We start from the raw sequence: 22847 nt of genomic DNA, 5'->3' as shown, positions 1-22847 counted from the left end.
GCTGCTAGCAGCAGCCAGGGACCTGCCAGTAATGGCCGACATCCGCGATCAAGCGGATGTCCACCATTAACCCCTCAGATGCCGTGATCAATACCGATCACGGCAGTGCGGTACTTTGAATGCAGGGCTGTGGAGTTGGAGTCGGATGAAATTTTGGGTACCTGGAGTCGGAGTTGGCAAACAATGCACCGACTCAGACTCCTACTAAATTTAGATTGGAATAAAAAAAAAAAAGCAAGTTTAAATGTCCCAGTTCACAAAAAGTTATAATTAATGACTTTTCTACTGTAAGAATAAAGATCAATGCATGCAGTGCCTCATGTAACCGCAAAACGAACACCTTAAGTGATCGTGAAGAAGCATGCTTTTCATGTGCTTCACTATGTGGCACGCAACGCACAATTAGGAGCAGCAATACTTATACGTTCCATAGTGTATTCTGCTGTTACACGGAACCCATGGGTAACCTAGCCTCTCACTGATAAGAGATTAAGTAAATATGTTTTTTGCAGGACTAGAGACACTTGTATAAGTGAAGGGAATGGAGGGTCAATAGTTCAAGACTGAAGCTGTAAACCATTGGAAAAATTGCTGCCATTCAGCTAAGGCTATAAAAACTTGTAAACTCGATTGTTAGCTTAAAGGGGTACTCCGCCCCTAGACATCTTATCCCCTATCCAAAGGATAAGGGGATAAGATGTCAGATTGCCGGAGTCCCGCTGCTGGGGACCCCCGGGATCGCTGCTGCGGCACCGCGCTATCATTACTGCACAGATCGAGTTTCGCTCTGTGCGTAATGACGGGCAATACAGGGGCCGGAGCATCGTGACGTCACGGCTCCGCCCTTCATGGCGTCACAGCCCGCCCCCCTCAATACAAGTCTATGGGAGGGGGAGTGGCGGTCGGCACGCCCCCTGCCATAGACTTGCTTTAGGGGGGCGGGCTGTGATGCCACGAGGGGCAGAGCCATGACATCACGCTGCTCCATCCCCTGTATTTCAGATTACTGATTTTATACAAAAAGTTTTAGATTTTTTATAAGCGGAACAAAAAAATGTAAGTATCTAGCCATGGATATAATTTTTCATCGTATTGACCCACAGAATAAAGAACACATGTCATTTTTACCGTAAAGTGTACAGTGTGAAAACAAAATCCTCCAAAATGTGCAAAATTGTGGTTTTCATTTAAATTTCCTCCCTAAAAAAAAAATTTTTGGGTTTGCCGTACATTTTTTGGTAAAATGAGAGGTTTCATTATAAAGTACAATTGGTCACGCAAAAAACAAGCCCTTATATGGGTCTGTAGATGGAAATATAAATGAGTTATGGATTTTAGAATGTGAGGAGGAAAAAACGAAAACGCAAAAATAAAATTGGCCTGGTCCTTAAGGTTAAAATGGGCTTGGTCCTTAAGGGGTTAAAATGCATGGCCAGCTTTGTACCCATGACATGTATTAGCATTGGTCATTTTTTTAGATACTGCAATTTTGGCATCTGTGTTTATATACATGATTCACCACAAATAGCACGTAAAATTTTCTCTGCTTACTGCAGAGATGTTATCAGGGTAAAGCAGTGATTAATTACTTACTTTGGCAATCCTTCAGTACGGTCACAGTCCTCCTGTTGCTCTGGATCTGCGGGTCACATGTAACTCTTATAGAGGTTTAAGGGGTTTTCTGGGAGTAGAAAAGGTATTGTCACTTCTGCTCACAGGTGCTCTATTTCTGTCCTTGGCACGTCTAGGAAGTATACCATCCAAAATGAATGGGACGGTTGCTAAGTTACTATCAATGTGTACAGGCAAAAACATGGTCACACACAATGTTGCGGCAACATCATTCAATTATTGGACATCGCTGGTGGGCGTGGTTTTGCCTGCACACGATGATCGCAACATAGCCACCCCTTGCTCTCTTATTTCAGAATGTATACTTCTGAGATGTGCGAAAGGTGGAAGTGAAGCATCGGGAAACAGAACAGGTCATACCTTTTCTGCTTCCCAGACAACCTCTTTAATGGGAGCTGTGTAAACAGGGTAGCACCACAAGATACTTGTGTAATTAGCAAACACTTCCCCATTTACTTGCTTTTAAAATTATCAACATAAACATGTTTAAAATGTAATAGAAAAAATGGCCATTAGATGGCTCTGTTCTGTTCCCTGCCACAATTAATACAGTGAGTTTGATCTCCTCCCGGCCTGGCAGGAGACCAAACTCAGGAAGTGTTTCTCTGCACTGAGCTTGATTGACAGCTGCACAGAAAGTGAAAGCTCCACAGATTCTCACAGAAAGCTGCACAGACTGAAAACTGCAGGAGAGCCTCACTGATAGCATTACAGACTGAAACATGCACAGTGCCTGAGGTCTTCTATTCATCACAGCACTGCAACCATGTGAGGGTGGAAGTGGTCCCCCAGCAGGCTTCAGTGATATCATGCCTGCTGGGAAACGCCCATATTCTCCTGCTGGGAAATTGCACTTTATGAGCAAAAATAAAGGTGAGATACAGAGCTTTTTAAAGCTCAGATTTTTTTTTTTAAGTGTGAGAGGGGTGTTAGTAGTAGAGAAATGTACTCTTTAAAGGGGTACTCCGGTGGAAAACAATTATTATTATTTCTTTAAAATCAGAATTACTGTTTCTTGAGTTCTGAAGTTATGAGAGATGATCTGCTCAGATTCTTCTCCCAGCATTGCTGGCAAATGGCCGATCTTGCCTGGGGAAGTCATGGTCAGCCAGTCATTGCTCAATGAATGAACATCCATGTAATCCTGCAGTGCAGCTCTCCTTTCTGACTGATTGACTGAGCGAGGAGCCCCTCTATGATGTACACTATGCTCTCATAGGTCATATGGGCAGTTATTGTTATGTGACAACTAGGGATCGACCGATATCGTTTTTTTAGGGCCGATACCGATATTCCGGTATAAGTTATCGGCTATTTATCCCCCCGCGACACCGCTGCAGATCATTGATTTAAAGCGGGCGCTTTAAATCAATGCACTGCAGTGGCTTTTGCGGTGCCATAGACCACCGCCGCCACCCACTACTCTCCCCCTGCCTGTCCAGGGGTCCCGAGTTCTATCACCGCCACCCCCGCACTGCTCCCCCCACCGCCGCACCGCGCCCCCTACCGCCGTGTCGCACCGCCCCACCGCGTCGCACCCCCCACCGCCCCAGCCACATTGCCTCCCCCATCCCCAGTTTAATAATTACCGGGTTTCTCTCTACATCTAGCTCCGGCGGCGTCCTCCTGAGCTGTCACTGTGCGCACTGACGGTGACGTCACGTCGTGCACGTCACGTCACTCGTCATTGCGCACAGCGTAACGCAGGACGCAGCAGGAGCCAGAATTAGCGTGGGCCCGGGAACAGGTAATAATAAAACCGGGGATCGGGGAGGCAATGAGGCCGAGGCGGTGCGGTGGGGGGTGCGACAGGGGGCGGTCGCGGTGTGGTGCGGGGCATTATCGGCAAGGTAATGGCCGATACCGATAATGCCCAAAATCGTGATTATCGGCCAAACCGATAATCTGTCGATCCCTAGTGACAACCCCTTTAAGAAAACAGGCTAGGGGCCTGAAAAAAGCAAACTGCTTGTGACTGGATTTTAGTAGGAAAATATAAATGATGTATTTGAAAAGAAGATTTGTCTTTAAAGCTGTGATAACTCCTCTATCCACATCTGACAGCTAGCGCCTCTTGTCTAATGTGTTTCCTCACCAAATGTCGTGCTTGTCTCATATTTTACTGCGGGTTGACTCTTCTCACTTCTGCTTTTCTTAATTTACCTAAAGTTCCCTATACGCATGACATATCCCTTTAGCTTCATCTGAAATCTGCCAGACAAGACCTTTCAGCTAGACACACATGCCACAATGTTATCAGCACTGTATCAAACATGATTCCCACCATTTATCCTATAGAAACAGGGTAGTATTGAGGATGTGGGAAGTAGTTATATCTATGACAGTGTTTCACAACCATGTTGCCTCCTGGTGTTGCAAAACTTCAACTCCCAGCATGCCTGGACAGCCAATGGCTGTCCAGGCATGCTGGGAGTTGTAGTTTTGCAACATCTGGAGGCCCCCTGGTTGGGAAACACTGATCTATGAGGATGTAATTTAGTCGGTCTCTTTCATATGAACATATGTCGACTTTGTGATAACTTTGTGATATTGGGGGAGATTTATTAAAACCTGTGTAAAGGAAAAGTTGACTAGTTATGAAAAGACCTCTGCAAAATAAAAGGAGCAATCTGATTGGTTGATGGGCCATGGGCCACTAGTCAACTTTTCCTCTGGACAGGTTTTGATAAATCTCCCCCATTGTTCTTTATGTTTCCACTTACTAGCAGAATAAGAATTGTCAATTTTTCTGGCTAAAAATGTGTTGTTTTGTTCTTTTACATAGTTCATGTATAACACAATTGGGTACCAGTTTATTGGGATAACCTCATTAGAGTGACACTTCAACACACAGCTTCTGCCATGGTTTATCCAATGCAATACTGTAATATTCATATCTCTACGTGTGAATACAGCTTAGGCAGATGATACTGTGCACTTTGGTAATGAGTAGTGAGGAAATTGTGTAGATTTGATTGTTAGAAATAGTGACTAAAAGATGTTTGAATTTTAGATGAACTTTGTTTTCTCATAATTTCTCAAAAACTCTTTTCTGACAGCAAAGCAATGGAGTGCTGACAGAACTGTTCTCATTCAGAAATGCAAGTGAGACGAGAAACACACATGGCTTTAACAGAAAGCAAGAGAAAGACCTGATCGACAGGCTGCTGGAAAGTGATCAGAATAATCAGTTTGGTAAACCCACCAGTAAGGTAAGAAAATGACATGAATTATGTATGTGCATCTTCATTGGAACATGGGTTGGCCAGTTTAATTCCTGTGCATATAACATGCCATCTATTTTTGCTTTTTTATGATAAAGTGTACCCATCGTTTCTAACGGTTTTTTAAAGCATGCATTGTTTTGTTAATTAACCCTTCTAATGGCGACATGGGGATTTTAGTGCTCTCACTACTGTTATTGAGCCCTTTTAAAGTCCCTCCTCATGGTGTACGGTACTCAGCTACTTTATATTTATTTCACTTTAGGGGTTTGGACCAGAGCAGGGCTGTTTGCTGCTAATATACATATGTGGACTTTCTTTCCCTTCTCTGGCCAATCAAAGGTCATACTCCTCCTTGCTATACTGTGACCTAATGCTGGAGAAATTGCACAGGACTGAACAGGCTGACACTATGCTGGGTTGATGATTTATTCAGTACAGTACTAGATGGTGTGTGAAGGGAGAAGGAGTTAGGCTGCTTTCACACTATAAAATTCATCTGTTTTAAAGATCCGTTTGATGTTCCGTTATGAAAACCCTGAAAATCGGCCATTAAACGTCCGTTAAAAAATCCCATACGTCCGTTAGAAAATCCCATTATAGTCTATGGGATTTTTACATTATCCGTTTTAATCCGTTATAGTTCCGTTATGAATAACGGACGTTATTTTGTGACGGAAGATAGTAACGGAAGAAATAGTGCTGAGTGTCATCTCAGCTTTTCCCAGGTTACAATGTGGCCCAAGACATTACATCACATTCAGGTGTTCAAAGGAGCCTATCTGCTACAATGTGTGGAGAAACTGCGAGGGGGGGGGGGGGGGGGGGAATCATTCTCCACAGGGCTGCAGGGGATTGTAGCTCAGGCATGCTGCAAAGGGTGGGATCACTGTGTGGAAGGGAGAAAAAAGGAATCCTGGGACTTTTAGTTCTAGGGAAGGAACTCCAATAATAAATAGCCATTCACAAAAAGAAAGCAGCAGTGTCTGGCAGATAAGTACTAAAGTCACCTTATATTGGCTAACTCCTTTAAAATGTCTGATTCAATTTTCTTCAAAGGAAATAAGCTACCATCAGAGGTGTTTGGCAGGTGTTTAGAAGGGAAAAAAAAAAACATGCATGCTCTGTTGAGCAGAGTATGTTTGTGTTTGGAGTGGCCAGAAGAGATAGCTGTTGGCGCAGTCTTTTTATTTAATTTTTATTTTTATTAATGTAATTTTTTTTATTTGTTTATTAAAATTGATGATTTCTAGCATTTACTATGTTTAATTTTATTTTATTTCTGTGTCAGGTTATTCTCCATGGCCCTTTCCACCCATATGAAGTCCAGTTTCATAGTTTGATGAGTGTTTCCAAATTCAGGTAAGGCATTTTTACGAATTTTATTACATTTAGTTTTAATTAAAATCATCCTTGGAAGCATTTTTTTTATTATTTTTTTATTTTATTTTATTAGAGATGTTTACAAATTGAGTCCACTATGTCATCTTTATACTTTTTTTTAGATCTGTGTGGATTGAAAAAGAAAGCATTAACTCAATAGTTGTCAATGATACTCCAGAAGCTACTCACCAAAGACTATTTGTTGCGGCATCATTGTCTGTAAACGCAAGCGGTTAGTTTTATTATTAATCCTTACAAGATGGTTCCAATAAGTATTACATTTCTGTTGCTGAATCAGTTTTTGTCAATTCTCTCTCATAAGGCGTATCAAGGATTGGACAGGTGGAATTTTGTAACCTGGCTGATCCTTTATTTCTTCAGGGGAAAACTTATAGAATAGTGTTTTTCTAACAGTGTGCCTCCAGCTGTTTCAAAACTAAAACTTCCAGCATGCCTGGACAGCCTTTGGCTGTCCAGGAATGCTGCAAGTTTTAGTTTTTCAACAGCTGGAGGCACACTGTTTTGAAAACATTCTTATAGGGTACCTATAGTGACGTTCGGGTTCAACTTAACTGATCCAAAATGTTGTGATGATTGGTTTCCAAATGTGTCAGAATTGCAGGTGTCTGCAGTGCTCCAAATTCCCTGATTCCCTTCTCATGGTCTTGAAGGCAAATTATTTAATGCCCATTGCCTGCAGCCACTATTAGAGAGAGGCCTTATGGAAGATGGATTTGCACAGTATGCACACTGCAGCTATCTCTATAGGAGTTCTGAAGATAGTGAAGTGTATACCCAGTTATCCCCACCAGACACATAGAGGTTGAATGAAGCAGTGGTGCACATACCCGACTAACATTCTATTTAAACAGGGGCATCAGGGACCTTTATTCTCCTGATCCACACCTATCAGACACTTGAAGCATGCTGCTTCCTTTGCAGGACAGGACCAATTTCTCGGTCGCTCTTCATTAGGGGACACCTATACTGATGGGTACATGCTCTTGCCACTAGGAGGCACTGACACTAGGAAAAAAAAAAGTCAGCTCCCCCCTGGCAGGATATACCCGCCCACTGGAAGTGAGGTAATCAGTTTTAGCTCATGTCAGCAGGAGGCAAGACACATGTCTGGGAGCTCTCCCAGACTTGGTCTTTTATTTTATTGTTTTCTAGTTGAGTAGGTCTAGTTAGGTTCTTTTTCCTTTTGTTATTTTTCTTGGTGGGGTGACAGGAGCATGATGCTACCTGCTCTCCCTCATGCGACAAAGGGGCACGGTGCATAAGTGTATGGACTGTCAACCCCTTATCGCCACCGGCTATCACCCGGAGGTTGTACCCTGGGTCCAGGTCCCCCACTGCCCCTGCTTACCTCGCCTTGCACCAGGTTGTTGCAGCACGGCCATAAGCTAGCTGAAGACGCCCGAGGTGAGTATAGCTAAGACCTAGGTAAGCATACTCCCCACCTACCCCCTCCTTCCGGTACTCTCATGGAGTCTTTTATTGGGGAGTGACTTATAAAGACAGCGGTGGAGACTCGGGGGTTAATTTATTTTTTCCCGGAGATGGAGGTTGCCTCCTGGGCCACATTTCCCTTTGGACGGGAACTTCACCATCCTCAGAGGCGATGGTGTTCTCAGCAGCCGGCACTGCGGGCTACCCAGTCACCTTCCCTTCCACAGACTCAGCAGTCTTACGGATGAGAAATGCGAGTTCCACTGGAGGTTAGTCGCCAACTTTTTGCGGCGGCTCCTCCGCAAGTTTCTTTCTCTCGGCTCCCCTCTGCCAGCCTTGCTTGCTCCGCCGGCTATGTTTTACTATTGAGCCAGGAGCTCCGCAGCCTGCGAAAGCTCGAGGCTTCATGGCGGCACATAGCTCCGCCTTTCTTTTTCCCCCTGACTCAATGCGCGAGTTGGGAGGTCAGGCAGCTCCTCCTCACCGGTTTGCGTGCTGCTGGGGGCCGTGACCAGTGAGGTATGCACCTCACACTGCGGCGTCTAGCTCTGCCCTCCTTCCCCGCTGGTTCTCTGTTAGGAAAAAATGCTTTGCTCCAGAGGCAGTAGCCCTTTATCCCGGACCGATATTATCCCCTACCTCGGAGCTGTGCGGCGGTTTAGTAGGCGCTTCTATAGCGTGCTGCTATAAGCCGTCGCTGCTTTAGGGGCTTCCCTGCCTGCAGTTATGTTAGTGTCCCTGCATAAGGGACACAGGTTCTTGCGGGCAGCAGTTTGCAGGGCGCCCTACGCCCCGTGCTCCCTTCCAGCCACTTATTTAATATTATATCTATATATAGAGATATATACCTATATATATATATATATCTATATATATATATATATATATATATATATATATATATATATATCTTCCGTGCTCCCTCTAGTGGCCTATAGCTATTACAGCTTTTGGGCTGCTATGGCTGTCTTTAGCCCAAGGACTGTATATGGGGTCCCCTTTATTTGCTTCTGTCCCCTTGCACGGGACCTGACATGGCAAATTCCATACTTTCTGCTGGGTTGTCAGGGAGCATCTTCGATCTGCCGTGGCGGGTCTTTCCCAGGGATTCCATGATCCTTTGGAAGATTTTGGGGATACCGTCAGTGTGTGTCTCTACCGCTGGGTGCAATACCATGTTTGTCCTCGGCCGAATTCCGGTCCACCTCCCCCCACCGTGAATGGCAGTGGCCGAATGCCCTTCAAGGACATTGTGTTTCTTGGCGGACGCTAAGAATGTGTTAGTTGTTCCTCCTCATGTCCACTGGTCACCCATCAAGGGAGTGTGCTTGTTACTGTGCATGCAATCTATCCCTCCTCCACAGGCTGCCGCATCCACGGCTAGTGCTCCTGTCCCCACGTCCAGTGCGAGGTCTCCGTGGAAGTGTCCCTGCGTGGGCAGGGATTGTACCTGTTATCAATATGACAGACAGTAGTCTCGCCTGTCATTCATCTCATGGATGCCACATCCATGGCTGTATTTTGGTACACCACTGTAGTGCTGGACGGTATACCGGTTCGCACCGAATACCGAAATTTTTTCCCTCAAGATATACATTTTTCCCATACCGCAATGCCGGATAAGCTTTTTTTTTTTTCTGGAGCTTTCAATAGAGCCTTTCTCTGTCTCTGTTTCAATAGAGCCTTTCTCTGTCGGAGTGCTCTGGTCTTCTCGGATCGCTGGGGTCCAGAACCAGGTAGTCTCCTTGTCTCGGACACTGTCCTAGGATCCTGCAGCGTGCCTTATGCTCTAGGCCGGTTCTCCTAGTTCTTGGGGACTTAGTGATGGTTGAGGTCTTGGGCATGTGTAGCGTTCCTGCCCAGATTTCTTTGCTATACCTTTTGTGGGGCGTTTTTTTCTGTACCGCACTTTTTCTTGTCTCGACATGGAAGTTTGTCACCCAGAGCGTTCACGGACGTTGGGTTTACTTACCCTTCAGGTGTATGTCTTCCAGGAGTCTCAGGAGCCTCCAAATCATATCTCTGTCACTCCGGTGTTCTGGGATGCCCTTTTCCAGGGCGTTCTGCTTCTTTTTTGGTAGTTATGTTCTGTCTCCTCCTTCGGGGTCCGTGTCCTCCCTGAGTTGGAGGGCGGTCCGGTCATCCATATTACACCAGTTGAGCTAACTTTACCTCCCAGGTGCTCGCGGCGAGCCCTTGGGACAGGGGTTTTGGGTCTGCAGATGTTGAGATCATTGATCTTAGGCACCAGGCCTCTCTAGAGCCGGTTTCCGGCTTTCTTTTCCTGTGGGTTTCTGATCTCCACCTTCTGTGCTCGCCTTAATGTTTAGGCGTACGCTGCTCTCCCTGGCGTGTTTCCGCTATGTTCTCTTGAGTCAGTTGACTCTGTGGATGGGGTTCTCTTGTTGTGCCCCTTTTTCCATTTTTGTTTTCCTGCCGGGCTAGCCCTCTGTCTGGTTCCGTGTTTTTTGGAGTTGAATTTCTTCCTCCTTCTGGGAAGGTTCCAGACCATCTTACTTCCTAGTCGCCCCTTTTCTTAGCTCACTATCTGGACCATAGGTTAGAGCTTCTGCAATGTTCGGTCCTTTCCTTGGCAGCCTAGTCCATTCTGATGGACAGGGGACCTCCCGGTAGCTCAGTTTCTGGGCCTTGTTTGTCTCTGGCCCCGGATCTCGTCCGCAGGTATAGGTGTCCCCCCAATGAAGAGCGACCAAGAAAAGGATTTTTATTGTACTCACCGTAAAATCTCTTTCTCGTAGCCTTCATTGGGGACACTGCACCCACCCATTTCTTAATTTTTTTGTCTGGATAATCCTTTCCGGTTATTGTTTTTTTAAATCCGGGATTATTTTCTAGGGTCCTTTTGGACTATTTCTTTGTTGGCTTCACTTACTGCTTGGTGACAAAGCTGATTACCTCACTTCCAGTGGGCAGGTATATCCTGCCAGGGAGGAGCCGACTTTTTTTCCCAAGTGTCAGCACCTCCTAGTGGCTAGAGCAAATACCCATCAGTATAGGTGTCCCCCAATGAAGGCTACGAGAAAGAGATTTTACGGTGAGTAGAAAAAAAATCTCCTTATTACACTAAAGCCTCAGTTTAAGTAGCCAAAAAAACAACCATTGCAATGCTGTGGCAATTTGTAGCACATCATGTAAGGGGATTCCTAATACACATATTGAAGGCCATATTGGTATTCTTCTGCCTGCTTTTGTTGATTCGTGACCCCCAGATATGGTAATACTGTCAATATCCACATAATTAGTGCAAGGAAAGTGGATCTAACAGATGGGGTATTTCTGGATTTGATCAGGTATGCACTGCGGTAAGGTACAAAAATGTCCGCAAACTTATCTGGTCCTATCCTGTCACTGTTTCTAGGTTCTATGCTCATGTTAAGAGAGACCTCGCTGCTCCCATCCATCCCTGGTCTGCCAGCACTTATCAGCATGCTGTTTGCTCCTGTAATAGAGCTCAGGTATATTTTGGCTTTACAGCAGCTCTTTTTCTTTTGAATTGTTTTGACACAGGCTTTTCTACTGTTAAACAGTTGGGTGGGGGTGTGGGCGGTTTATGCTGATTATGATGTATTCAAAATGATGGGGGAGACGGGATTTTTTTCCCCATTACAGCACAAGGCTGCAATATGACAAAATGTGAAAAAAGTGATATATATATATATATATATATATATATACACTTTATATTGGTAGAGTTCACATTGTGTAACCTGCATGTGCACATGAGAAGTTGCTGTTTATGTTACACTTTAACAAAATTTTTATTTGTTTTATTTATCAGAGTTGATGACAATAGAAGAGAGTATACAGGCGTCCTTTGTGGTCTGGGATGGCAGTACAGTAACCTTGCAGTATGGCCTGAGCATGACATTGAATTGGCTTTCGACGTCTCCATCAAAGTGGATGACATAGTGAAGGTAAACTGGTCGAAAATGAAACTTCTTCTGTTGGTGACCTCTGAAAAAAGCAAAATATTCAAAGTTTTTGTTCCTGGTACCAAAGTCTGCAGTTTGAAACCTGATGGCTTACTTTGGTTCTACAGATTTTGTTACAACCTTTCCTATACAGCAACGTAAGTTATTGCATGTTAAGGGAGTTGTTTCCTAGGTAGGTGTGACCTGCATGAAACCCATGGATCTCCTGATAGGCAGGGACCATTAATGTGCGACTTTAGGGCCTTTTACACAAGGTGATTTATCTGCCAAATGGACTGATGTTTCCCTGTGTAAAAAGGCTCGTGATCAGCCGACAAATGAGCAAATGCTTATTCCTTGGCTGATCGCATGGTCCTACCGTAAGTATCATTATTGGTCTGCAGCACATCTTCCAATGTAAATGATGCACTGCCTCCATTGATTTGATTGCCATTTACCTCCAATAATTTGGCAGTGTGAAGACTCTATTTAACAAGCAATGATTGACTTGTACTTAGTACATGATAGTTGCTTGTATTGTAATAGGAGCTTTAATGGATTAGATGGGCGATGCCACTATTTTGCAGAGCTGGATTTTAGCTTTAGCCTCGTGTCACTTTAATGTCCTTGAATGCATATGGAAATACATCTATACTTTGTTATATTTTACAGATAAATCAGATAAGATCCGATATTAACAAGATAGTTTGTCAAAGTGTTGATGGTACCATTGGGGGGAGCGACAGGATGGCGAGGCTCCAGGAAGCTGTTCAAGATAATCTGCTAAAGTAAGGGACATTTTACACAGGCATATTAACTGGCTGTAACACGTGCTAATTGATCATGTAACAAGTGTGACAAACAAGTGTCACTAGGCACGCCTAAATTAAGCAGCGATCAATAATGAATGTTCATTCAGGTGATCAACACCCAATTGCCCTTAAACAGCACCACATCTGTCCTCAGGTTGTGTGTGGTATTGCAGCTCAGTTCAATTGAAATGAATGGAGCCAAGTTCTAATACCACACAACCTGAGGAAGATGTGGCACTGTTTTTGAAGAAATTAGCTCTATTTTTCTCCTTCTGGATAACCCCTTTAAGTCCTTGATTTGCTTGTTGAACTGATACAACTAATGATGATTTTCCTGTTGTGGATTGCTTGTTATTTATGTTAAAAACATTTATAGACTGATAAAAGAATGGTGTCTTGCAATGTCTTTATTTTTGTTGATTGGGTTGAAACCTATCATCCATATCTAATGAAAGAATGTGCAACATGTCAGGACCTAATTACATCGTCTGCAGCCGTCCGCTCCAGATCTGGGACGGGTCACTAACTATTCTAATTAATGGATTGTTTCCTTCCCTGATAGAGTATTGAGTTGACTGACGCAGTTTGGAACTTAAGTTAAATGATATTATTTATGGACAGGGTTCATCTACAGCTAGTTAAAGGGGCACAGAAAGCATTAACCCTTTAACACCCTGTGACTAACCTTGTCATGTCATGGTGGTGTTAAGGATGTATGGAGCAGACTTAGCAGCTGAACCAGCTCCAAGCCCCGTTAACCACCTAGATGTTGTGTTCAATGGCAAACGTCTTATTTAAGCAGTCAGAAGCTGTTTGCCGTTAAAGTCAGAAGCTGTTTGCCGTTAAAGCTGTTTGCCGTTATAAGAATAAAGTTAACATATCTTTAACACAGCTCTGTTGATGGAATATGGCTTTTAATCAGAAAAACCTATCAATCTATTCACATGGGTAAGTTAAAGTTCTGCGTCCGGGAAGACTTTACTATCATTTGCTCTGGTTCTGTCACAGCATGTAAGGCCTCTTTATCCTTTGTCTAGCTATGGATTGAAAGTCTAAAAAGACCTGTAACACCTTGTTACAACTTTCACTTACGAATAATTCAGTTTGTGCTTAGGGTGTATTCACACTTTCAGGTTTTTAATTGCAATTATTGAAGCTAAAGCCTGGAAAAAAATCATAAATTAAGAGCACATATAAAGGAAAGACTTAGGCTTCTCCTGTTTTTCAGATATGTTCCTGTTTTTAACAATTGCACATATAAACCTGACGTGTGGACGTTTGTTCTAGGGATTGACCGATTATCGGTTTGGCCGATATTCACCATTTTTGACATTATCGGTATCGGCAATTACCTTGCCGTTATGCAAATAATGCATACCACTGCCCCATTGCCTCCCCCATCCCCGGTTTTATAATTACCTGTTCCCGGGGTCCGCGCTACTTCTGGCTCCTGCGATGTCCTGCACTATTGCTGCGCAATTGCAACGCGACCTCACAGTCAGTGCAATCCTGCGACGTCCTGCGCTATTGCAACACGACGTCACAGTCAGTGCGCTCAGTGACAGCTCAAGATGCGCCAGAGCCAGAAGTAGCGCGGACCCTGGGAACAGGTAATTATAAAACCGGGGATGGGGGAGGCAATGGGCAGCGGCGGTGGTTGGACTAGGGAGGACCCCAGCACAGGCAAAGGGAGAGAAGCGGTGGTGGTCTCTGGCCCCACATAAGCCTCTGCAGTTCATTGATTTAAAGCACCCTCTTTAAATCATTGATCTGCTGGGGGGGCATAGCCGATAACTTATACCGGAATATCGGTATAAATTATCGGCTATCTGCTTCAAAGTTCACATATTATCGGTATCGCCCCTAAGAAAATCAATATCGGTCGATCCCTAGTATGTTCACACGTTGATAAACTCGCAGCTGGTTTCCATTGACTTCAATAGGTCCACAGGAAATCCTTGATAGTGGCAGATTTGCAGATTGCCAGTGGACCCATTGAAGTGAATGGGAGTAAAACTTTAAACAGAAACGCTACTGTGAGTTACCAACCTGTGAACCTACTCTTGATGTTTTAGTCAATATTAGTTAATAGACCTTTTTTAATTATTTTATTAGCGTATCCATTTTCATAATTCTAACTTTCCTCCCATATTCAGTTTGTTCCAACAGGAGAAACCTCGCGATGTGATAAATGCAAAGTGGTATAATAAGCTGTATCAATGGAATCAGGTAAAATGCCATTCTTGTACAATGTAGGGCACTTTCAGATCTTTTCTATACTTTAAGGCAGAAAGTATGACCTTGATGTGATCAGCATTGTGATACCTTCCAAACTACAAGGACCCTGGTAAAGAGGCTTCAGAAATAAAAGCAGCATCGCTGTTTCAAATATCATTCCTCTGCATTGCTGCCCATAACTTTTTGAACTCCTATCTGGTTGGTCACCTCTTTTAGTATTTGTCAGTCCTTTATTTGCCTAATTAAGAGAATGTAATATATTCCCATTGCCCAAAGCCAGTAGTTTTGATATATTCTATTAACAAACATCCTTTACATTTGCATTATTGTAGTTTTGGGAACATCTTTGAACAACTCTCTACTTTTTAGAAAGTCCCCTTTACAATAAGCTAATCATAAGATGTCCTTCAATCAGTAAGGGTCCAGTTTTCTTCAGCGCCACCAGAGAAATAAACATTACACAGTATCCATTCAAATCAGTCGGTTTTCTGTCTAATGCAGGGAAGGTCCTCCAGAGCTTGATCCTGAACCGGAAAGCCAAGGTTATTAAAGGAGTACTCTGGTGGGAAAAAATTATACAAATCAACTGGTGCCAGAAAGTTAAAAAGATTTGTAAATTACTTCTATTAAAACATTTAAAGGAGATCTGTAGTGTACATTTTTCATAATCCCCTGTGCCCGGGCTGCAAAATGTAACAAAACAAACTTTAACTCACCTTCCGATGTACCCCGTTGTGCCGATATCGGTGTCCCGGTCTTCTTCCTGGGGACGATGAGTTATACTGCGCTCAGCGTATCGCCAGCCGCAGCGATGTCCTGCCTCGGCCTGTGATTGGCTGAGCGCCCTGTCATGTAACAGGCAGCAGGCGGGGCCCAGACTTGTTACATGACAGTGCGCTCAGCCTATCACCGGTCTAGGCGGGACATTGCTGCGGCTGATGCAACGCGGAGCGCAGTATGATTCTGGAGTGGCCATCACAACTTTTTTCCCCTTAAAGTGCCAGCACAGCAATTAAATCAGAATACTGAGGTTTAAGTTTAGAAAAAACAACTCCTACAGTTGCTATAACTAATTAACTAACTTATTTTATATCAAAAGAAGAACACAACAACAGAGTTCAATTATCTAAACTTGTTTTTTTTAATTGAAAGTTTTTTTAGTTCCCCCACATTAGGTGCAGGATAGCTCCCCCACATTAGGTGCAGGATAGCTCCCCCACATTAGGTGCAGTATAGCTCCCCCACATTAGGTTCAGTATAGCTCCCCCACATTAGGTGCAGTATAGTTCCCCCACATTAGGTGCAGTATAGCTCCCCCACAGACATACAGCCTTCAGCCATATACATTGTATGGCTGGAGGCTGTCTACTGCCTGTGTACTGCCCCACTTATGTGCTCCATCCACCGCTTCTCCGGTCAGGGGTCACAATCTACTGCTATGGCCTACAGGCCATAGCAGTAGGTCCCGGGACCGGAGGAGCACTGAAGATGATGTGCATACAGGTAACTTACCATGCACGTGTCCTCCTCCTCGCTGCTCTGCCCTGCTGTTGCTATGGGCCCACGCATGGGATGTCAGTGACGTCCCTGCGTTCGCTACCTCCCGGCGGCCCCTGCGTTTTTAGATCTTTCGGGACACAGGGATGTCCCGAATGGGCTGATGGTAAACTATGGCCACGTGCCCACAGAGGGGGGTCGGCATGCCAGCTGTGGCACGCGTGCCATAGGTTTGCCATCACTGCCATAGACAATCTTTGATGATATTGAAAGATGGTGGTTGCAGCATGTAAACCCAAGAATACTATTGTCTGTTGGTATAAGAAAAAAGAGACCAGCACAATGATGCCTCATGTGATATTGTTTGGGCAGGTATATAACTTGATAAAGGGGCAAAGAGAGAGCCCTTAGGTAATGACCGCTCACCTTGGAGCAAGTAAACAGTTGCGTTTCAACCTACATACGGGGTTACAATGGAATCTGGAACAGCTGCTGTGCCGAGAGGGAGAACCAATCCTGAGTAGAGTATTGCAAATGCTGGAAAAAAGAGCGTGGAGAGGCGCTGCTGTATCCCAGTGAATTTGATTAAATAAGCCCAAACCAGAGAAGCAGGATATTAAATAACTGGAGAGTTTATTGAGGTTAAAACTAGAAACAAGGATTATGCCTTTAGGGGGAGCCATCCGTATGCTAGAGTGTATGAACATGCGTGTATTTATACAGGTACAAACAGGTGCCCAAGTTAGGAAGGGAAGGGCCAAACACAAGCTCAGCACGTTACAATATTTCAGAGTGTGCAAAACAAAATTACAAATGCAGTATAGGTAGAGGGACATGGAAACAAGCCTACAGTAATACATTCAATGTCCAATCTCTCAAATAATAAAGCAAAAACAAAGAATAGATTCCTATGCTTTCAGCCCCAACATCCAGTGTCCAAATCTATGCAGATTAGGCTGTGTGCAGCTGCGATAGTTCACTGTGATCGCGATCTGCAGACAGCGTGTGGTAGTGAAGGACACGTTGCCAGGGGGCGGTCGTCGTGTACCACAGCGTCCAATCGAGGTACAGTGTTACCAAAGTGTACTAATGGCTGTGCGAGCAGCGCTGAGTGCTGTCAGAACAATTATTACTTATGGTAATATGAAGGTAGCAATTTCTAGCAAAAAGAGAAATAAGTTAGCCTATGTATGAGTTGGTGTAAAGAAAGTAGTGGTAACAGTAGAAGGAGAATTGGCTATTAGTAGTGAAAAGATTACAGATTATTGGTAAAATAGTATGCAAGTGGGAATTGTTTTTATTTTTTATTTTTTTATTCTTTATTTTTCATTTCCATTTCCAGCAAAAATATAACATTTCAAAACATAAATTATAACAAACATAATCTTACACACAACCTAACTGCTCCAAAACTAATAGAATCTCCATTATATTCAAACATTTCTGCGTACTTCCTCAAGAGGGCAACCCCTTCCTAGTTCCCACCCTTTTCTCCCCCTAATTCGTCCCCCCCACTCCACCTTCTTTCTCCTCTCTCCTCCCCTCTCACTTACCCTAAGCCGAGGTTCTCATGAAGGACGCATAGTCTTCCCCTTCTTGAAATTGCACCCAATCCCTCCAAGTGCAAAAAAATTCTGTTAGAATCGTGTCTCCCAGGCCTCAAATTTTCCATTAGGAATATTTCATTAACGTTGGAAAACCACAGTGCCACTGTAGGAGCTTTCTCTTTTTTCCATAGCACCGGAATGCAATTCCTTGCTGACATCACTAAATATCCCAACAGAGAATTTTTTTATTGCTTTAGGGGTCTATCGTTACGTTGCAGCAAGAAAAATGCAGGAGTAAGCGTTACATCTTCACCTATTAATTTCCTGATTTCCTCTTTTATTTTATCCCAAAAACTTCTCAACTTTAGACATAACCAAAAGATATGAAGGCGATCTCCCTTACTTTCCCCACATCTCCAACATTTCCCATCACTATCGCTATGTCCCCTGCCTCGTATTATTCCTGGGACCCTGTACCAGCTAGTCACTATCTTATAATTTGATTCTTGCAGTGGGAAGTGTTCTAATTGACTTGGGAAGGTAGACAAGGTCAACTAAAAGATTAGATCGGGCTCTAACATTATTATACAGTATCCAATTGATCTTAGTAAGTTGGTGGATGTTATAAACCAAATAAAGGCCGGGGTGGTTATGTATCAATACAGGATATATAGTATGTATAATAAAAGATGGAATGAATAGGTGGTCAGAAATCTATGAGTACTGTTATATATCCAATGTTATACATGGGTGAAGACAAGTGTATGCAAGTACTGATATACATCTACTACTCTGCATAAATCTGGACACTTGATGATGGGGCTGAAAGCATAGGAATCTATTCTTTGTATTAGGGATCGACCGATATCGTTTTTTTAGGGCCGATACCGATAATCGGTGCAGGTTAGGGCCGATAGCCGATAACTTATACCGATATTCCGGTATAAGTTATCGGCTATTTAACCCCCTGCGACACCGCTGCAGATCATTGATTTAAAGCGGGCACTTTAAATCAATGATCTGCAGTGGCTTTTGCGGGGCCATAGGCTGCCGCCACCACCCGCTTCCCTCCCCTACCTGCTAGGGTGCTCCGGGCCATCCATCCATCGTTCATGTAGTGTCCGGGGGCGTTCCGGGTGGAGGGTGGTCCGGTCCGGGCTGTCCTTCTTCTCCGGCGGTCATCTTCTCCACTCCGGGCAGGCTCCGGCCTAGTACGCTGCATAGACGCCGCTGCGCAGTGACGCCCGTGCACAGCGACGCACTTGACGTCACGGCGTAGCGGCGTCTTTGCAGCGTACTAGGCCGGAGCCTGCCCGGAGTGGAGAAGAAGACCGTGGGAGAAGAAGGACAGCCCGGACCGGACCACCCTCCACCCGGAATGCCCCCGGACACTACATGAAGGAAGGTTGGCCTGGACCACCCCCATTACGGGTAAGTAAAAATTTTTTATTGACTCGGAGGGTGGGGGAGGGGCCCGACCGGTATAGCGGTATGGGAAAAAATCCATACCGGTATACCGCCTAGCATCACGGTGGGGGGTGCGACACGGTGCGGTGGGTCAGGGGTGCGGTGCGGCGGGTCGAGGGGGTGGCGGTGCGGGGGGCGGGGCATTATCGGCTTATCGGCAAGATAATTGCCGATACCGATAATGCCCCAAATAGTGATTATCGGCCGATAATATCGGCCATACCGATAATCGGTCGATCCCTACTTTGTATGTTTGTTTCTATGTCCCTATACCTATACTGCATTTGTAATTTTGTTTTGCACACTCTGAAATATTGTAACATGTGCTGTGCTTGTGTTTGGCCCCTCCCTTCCTAACTTGGGCGCCTGTTTGTACCTGTATAAATGATTTAATATCCTGCTTCTCTGGTTTGGGCTTATTTAATCTACTCCACTTGGATACAGCAGCGCCTCTCCACGGTCTTTTTTTCCAGCATTTGCATAAGAATATTATTGTGCAATTAACAGACATTGCTCAGCAGCTCTGCCAGAAGCTGGTATTTGGCTATGCATTATATTTGCAGCAAGTCATACAACAACATGGTGCTCTACTAAGTACTGCAGAAGCTTGTCATGAAGGTGGTTTATAGTTCTGATATGGTAGTATTCATTAACAGTGCCATTTTGTGTTGACTTTGGAGAAACCACTTATTATATTTGAGGGGTAGTCCCATCTTCTGATTTCTGCATTCTGGCCTGTTTTTGGCTGCCGTAATGGGTTGGGAATCTAAAAGCAGACAAAGCATGGTAGTTACCCCTTTGCTTAACGCCCATTGACTTTAACCAGTTAAGGATGCAGGGTGTACAGGTGCGTCCCCATTCCCAAGCCCTTAAGGACTTAGGGCATACTTGTACGTCCTGAGTCCCATTTACTGGGTTTAAACTGTTCTCACGACTGGAGAATGCTTTAAACCCTGTGGGTCCGCCGATCGGTGCGTGGCAATAACCCTTTAGATGCCGAGATTAAAGTTGATCGCGGCATCTAAAGTGAAAGTAAAACTATCCCTGCAGCTCAGCGGAGGTGATCGGGACTATCGTAACAGAATCGTGTTGTACCAATCAGTTTATTGGACGACCGGAGGGTCCTCACCTGACTCCTCGTCGTCCAATTGGCGCAGCAGGCTAGAGCAGCAGAGCGCCGATAACACTGATCTATGCTATGGCATAGTATCGATCAGTGTATGCAATCAAAAGATTGCATGGTATAGTAAAGTAAAAAGTGTAAAAAAAAAAAAAAGTATAAAAGTTTGAATTACCCCCCTTTTCCTTTTTTTAAAATAAAGTAATTTAAAAAAAATCATATGTGGTGCGTGCATAAATGTCCAGGCTATTAAAATATAAGGTTAGCTAAACGGCACAGTCGATGGCGTACACGTAAAAAAAATACCAAAGTCCAAAATTGTGATTTTTTTTTTTTTTTTGGTCACTTCATTTACCATTAAAATATTTTTAAAAAGCTATCAAAAAGTCCCATCAAAACAAATATGGTATCGATAACAATTACAGACCACGGCGCAAAATATAAACCCTCATATCACACCGTACATGGAAAAATAAAAAAGTTATAGGGGTCAGAAGATAACAATTTTAAACATACAAATTTTGGTGCATGTAGTTATAATTTTTTTAAAAGTAGTAAAATAAATAAAACCTACGTAAATATGGTATCCTTGTAACCATATGGACCTATAAAATAAAGATAAGGAAGGAGATTTATCAAGCTCCGTAGTATATATATTTTTTTTTGCGTAAAAAAGTTTTTTATTTTTGCTTATTCCAAAGCACATTTCTGAAATCTGCTCGCATAGTAATTTTTTTTTTTTTTTTACTGTGCAGTGGTTATGTATTTATCAAATGCGATGGTCGCTATTTATGAAGAAAAAAGTTGCATCTCCATTTAAAAGTTGCATATGTATCCAAGGTCCAACCTGGCTTACAGAAAGTGCAGACGTCTGCAGAAAAGGACATTAACACTTAAACAACTGTTCTTGTTCTGCATCATGAAACAAAGCTACTGCATTAATGTTAATTATAGAAAAAATTAATTATATAACTAATAACTATTAATTTTAAGGTTGAAAATACACACTGCACACCTTGTTAATTTTAGGACACGTACATGCTGGCGTACCCACTAAATTTTAAAATTAATGTTGTATTAAAATATAATAAGGCACAAAATAATTGTGTAAGAATTTTTATAGACTACGTAAATATATGTGGCACTTACATTTTTCCTTAAAAAAAGAAACATCCATAGTAATACAGCTTCATGCACATTTTGGGGTGGGTAACGTACCGAGCCTTTATTTTTTTTGTGGCTTCACTATTGTTTATGTGCCTGTTGGTGCTGCGCTGTCTTCCTTCCTGACGTAAAATCTAGCATCAGCGCAGCGACAAAAGACTCCGCCCACCAACATCACAAAATGTGGGCTCAAAATTAAACAGAAAAGCCTCCAGAGTACAGATATTCGTGGTGCGGCATAGTATGTTTTTAATATCTTTTAATTTCTGAGGAGGGTTAGTTGTTGCAGGATAGTTGGAGTTATTTAGTGCCAGGCAGGCCAGTCAGGGTGTCACCCGATGTGGTATGCCCCCTCTCCCCGTCACTCTCTAGCAACGCTACTGGTAATAAAAGGGTAGATAAAGAACTTCGGCTATTAGCATAAGGGAAAACTTTTCTGCTTTAAAAAATGCTTTTGTAAGTGGGTTTCCCGGGTTTTGCTACGTGTGATTTATTTATCAAGGTCGTGCAACTATTTGATAAATAGGTCGCATGTAAGCAAAAGTTAGTAAAAAAAAAATTGTCATTTAAAAGCCATTCGTTTGAAAAGAATAATAAATCTCCTTCAAGGTGTCATTTTTACCAAAAGTGCACTGTGTAGAAACTGAAGCCCTAAAAAGTAGCAAAATGGCGGGAGGAGGGGGAAAAAAAAGTGCAAAGATGAAAATTTTTTGAGTCCTTAAGGAGTTAATGGTAGTTGCGCAAACAACATAGCCGCATGAGATCCGTTGTTTACGTAACTCCAGGAGGTATGTAAATGGCGTAGCTCACAGGCTATGCCATTTGCACAACTCTCATTAAAGTTAGTAGGGGTTATGCATGTTGCATAACTTCCCTCCTTCAGCTGCTTTCAACTTGCCGACCACCTCCGTTGGCTAGGAAGCCAAAATCAGGAGCTGGAAATACCCCTTTAATTATGTTGAGCTATTTACAGTGTCCCTGTTGATTGCAAGAAAAAAAATCAGCTGAATGTTTGCACGTTTAAAAAAAAAAAAAAAAAAAAATATTTACAATGGGGATGAATAGTTTTGATGCCAACTGTGTGATGGCACATTCTATGGATATGGTAGGAAAACTCCTTTAAGCCACTTTAAAGATTATGTAAAGGCGTTTCATATGTAGCAGTTCTCGAACATAATCTTACTGGGATTGAAGTCTTTACAAGCAGGAGTGATCCCACAATAACCCTGCAAGGAACTGATAGTACCCAGAGCCTCACTAAGACACTGACAGCATTTCAGTAATTCCTTCTTGCTGAATTTCCCCTTGTAGATTTCTGTATATAAGTTTAGAATGATAATGATGTTGTTTGTCTTCGTATGTTGTGCCACTTCAGATGG

General features: G+C 43.4%; 1 protein-coding gene across 2 annotated transcripts in view; it reads left to right on the top strand.

Moving 5' to 3' along the window:
• TDRD9 (tudor domain containing 9) overlaps positions 1 to 22847 on the top strand; it is a 318925-nt gene that overhangs the window by 280965 nt on the left and 15113 nt on the right. For both annotated transcript variants that reach the window (XM_056545568.1, XM_056545567.1), the window contains 7 exons: positions 4692 to 4844; positions 6148 to 6218; positions 6362 to 6471; positions 11071 to 11167; positions 11491 to 11626; positions 12296 to 12411; positions 14592 to 14664. In XM_056545568.1, the coding sequence (XP_056401543.1) occupies positions 4692 to 4844; positions 6148 to 6218; positions 6362 to 6471; positions 11071 to 11167; positions 11491 to 11626; positions 12296 to 12411; positions 14592 to 14664 (756 nt within the window). The remainder of the gene's footprint in view (positions 1 to 4691; positions 4845 to 6147; positions 6219 to 6361; positions 6472 to 11070; positions 11168 to 11490; positions 11627 to 12295; positions 12412 to 14591; positions 14665 to 22847) is intronic.

The sequence above is a fragment of the Hyla sarda genome, chromosome 11 (genome assembly GCF_029499605.1).
Source record: "Hyla sarda isolate aHylSar1 chromosome 11, aHylSar1.hap1, whole genome shotgun sequence".
NCBI classification, from domain to species: domain Eukaryota; kingdom Metazoa; phylum Chordata; class Amphibia; order Anura; family Hylidae; genus Hyla; species Hyla sarda.
Note: the sequence above shows the minus strand (reverse complement) of the source record. Positions and strands in the feature narration are given on the sequence as shown.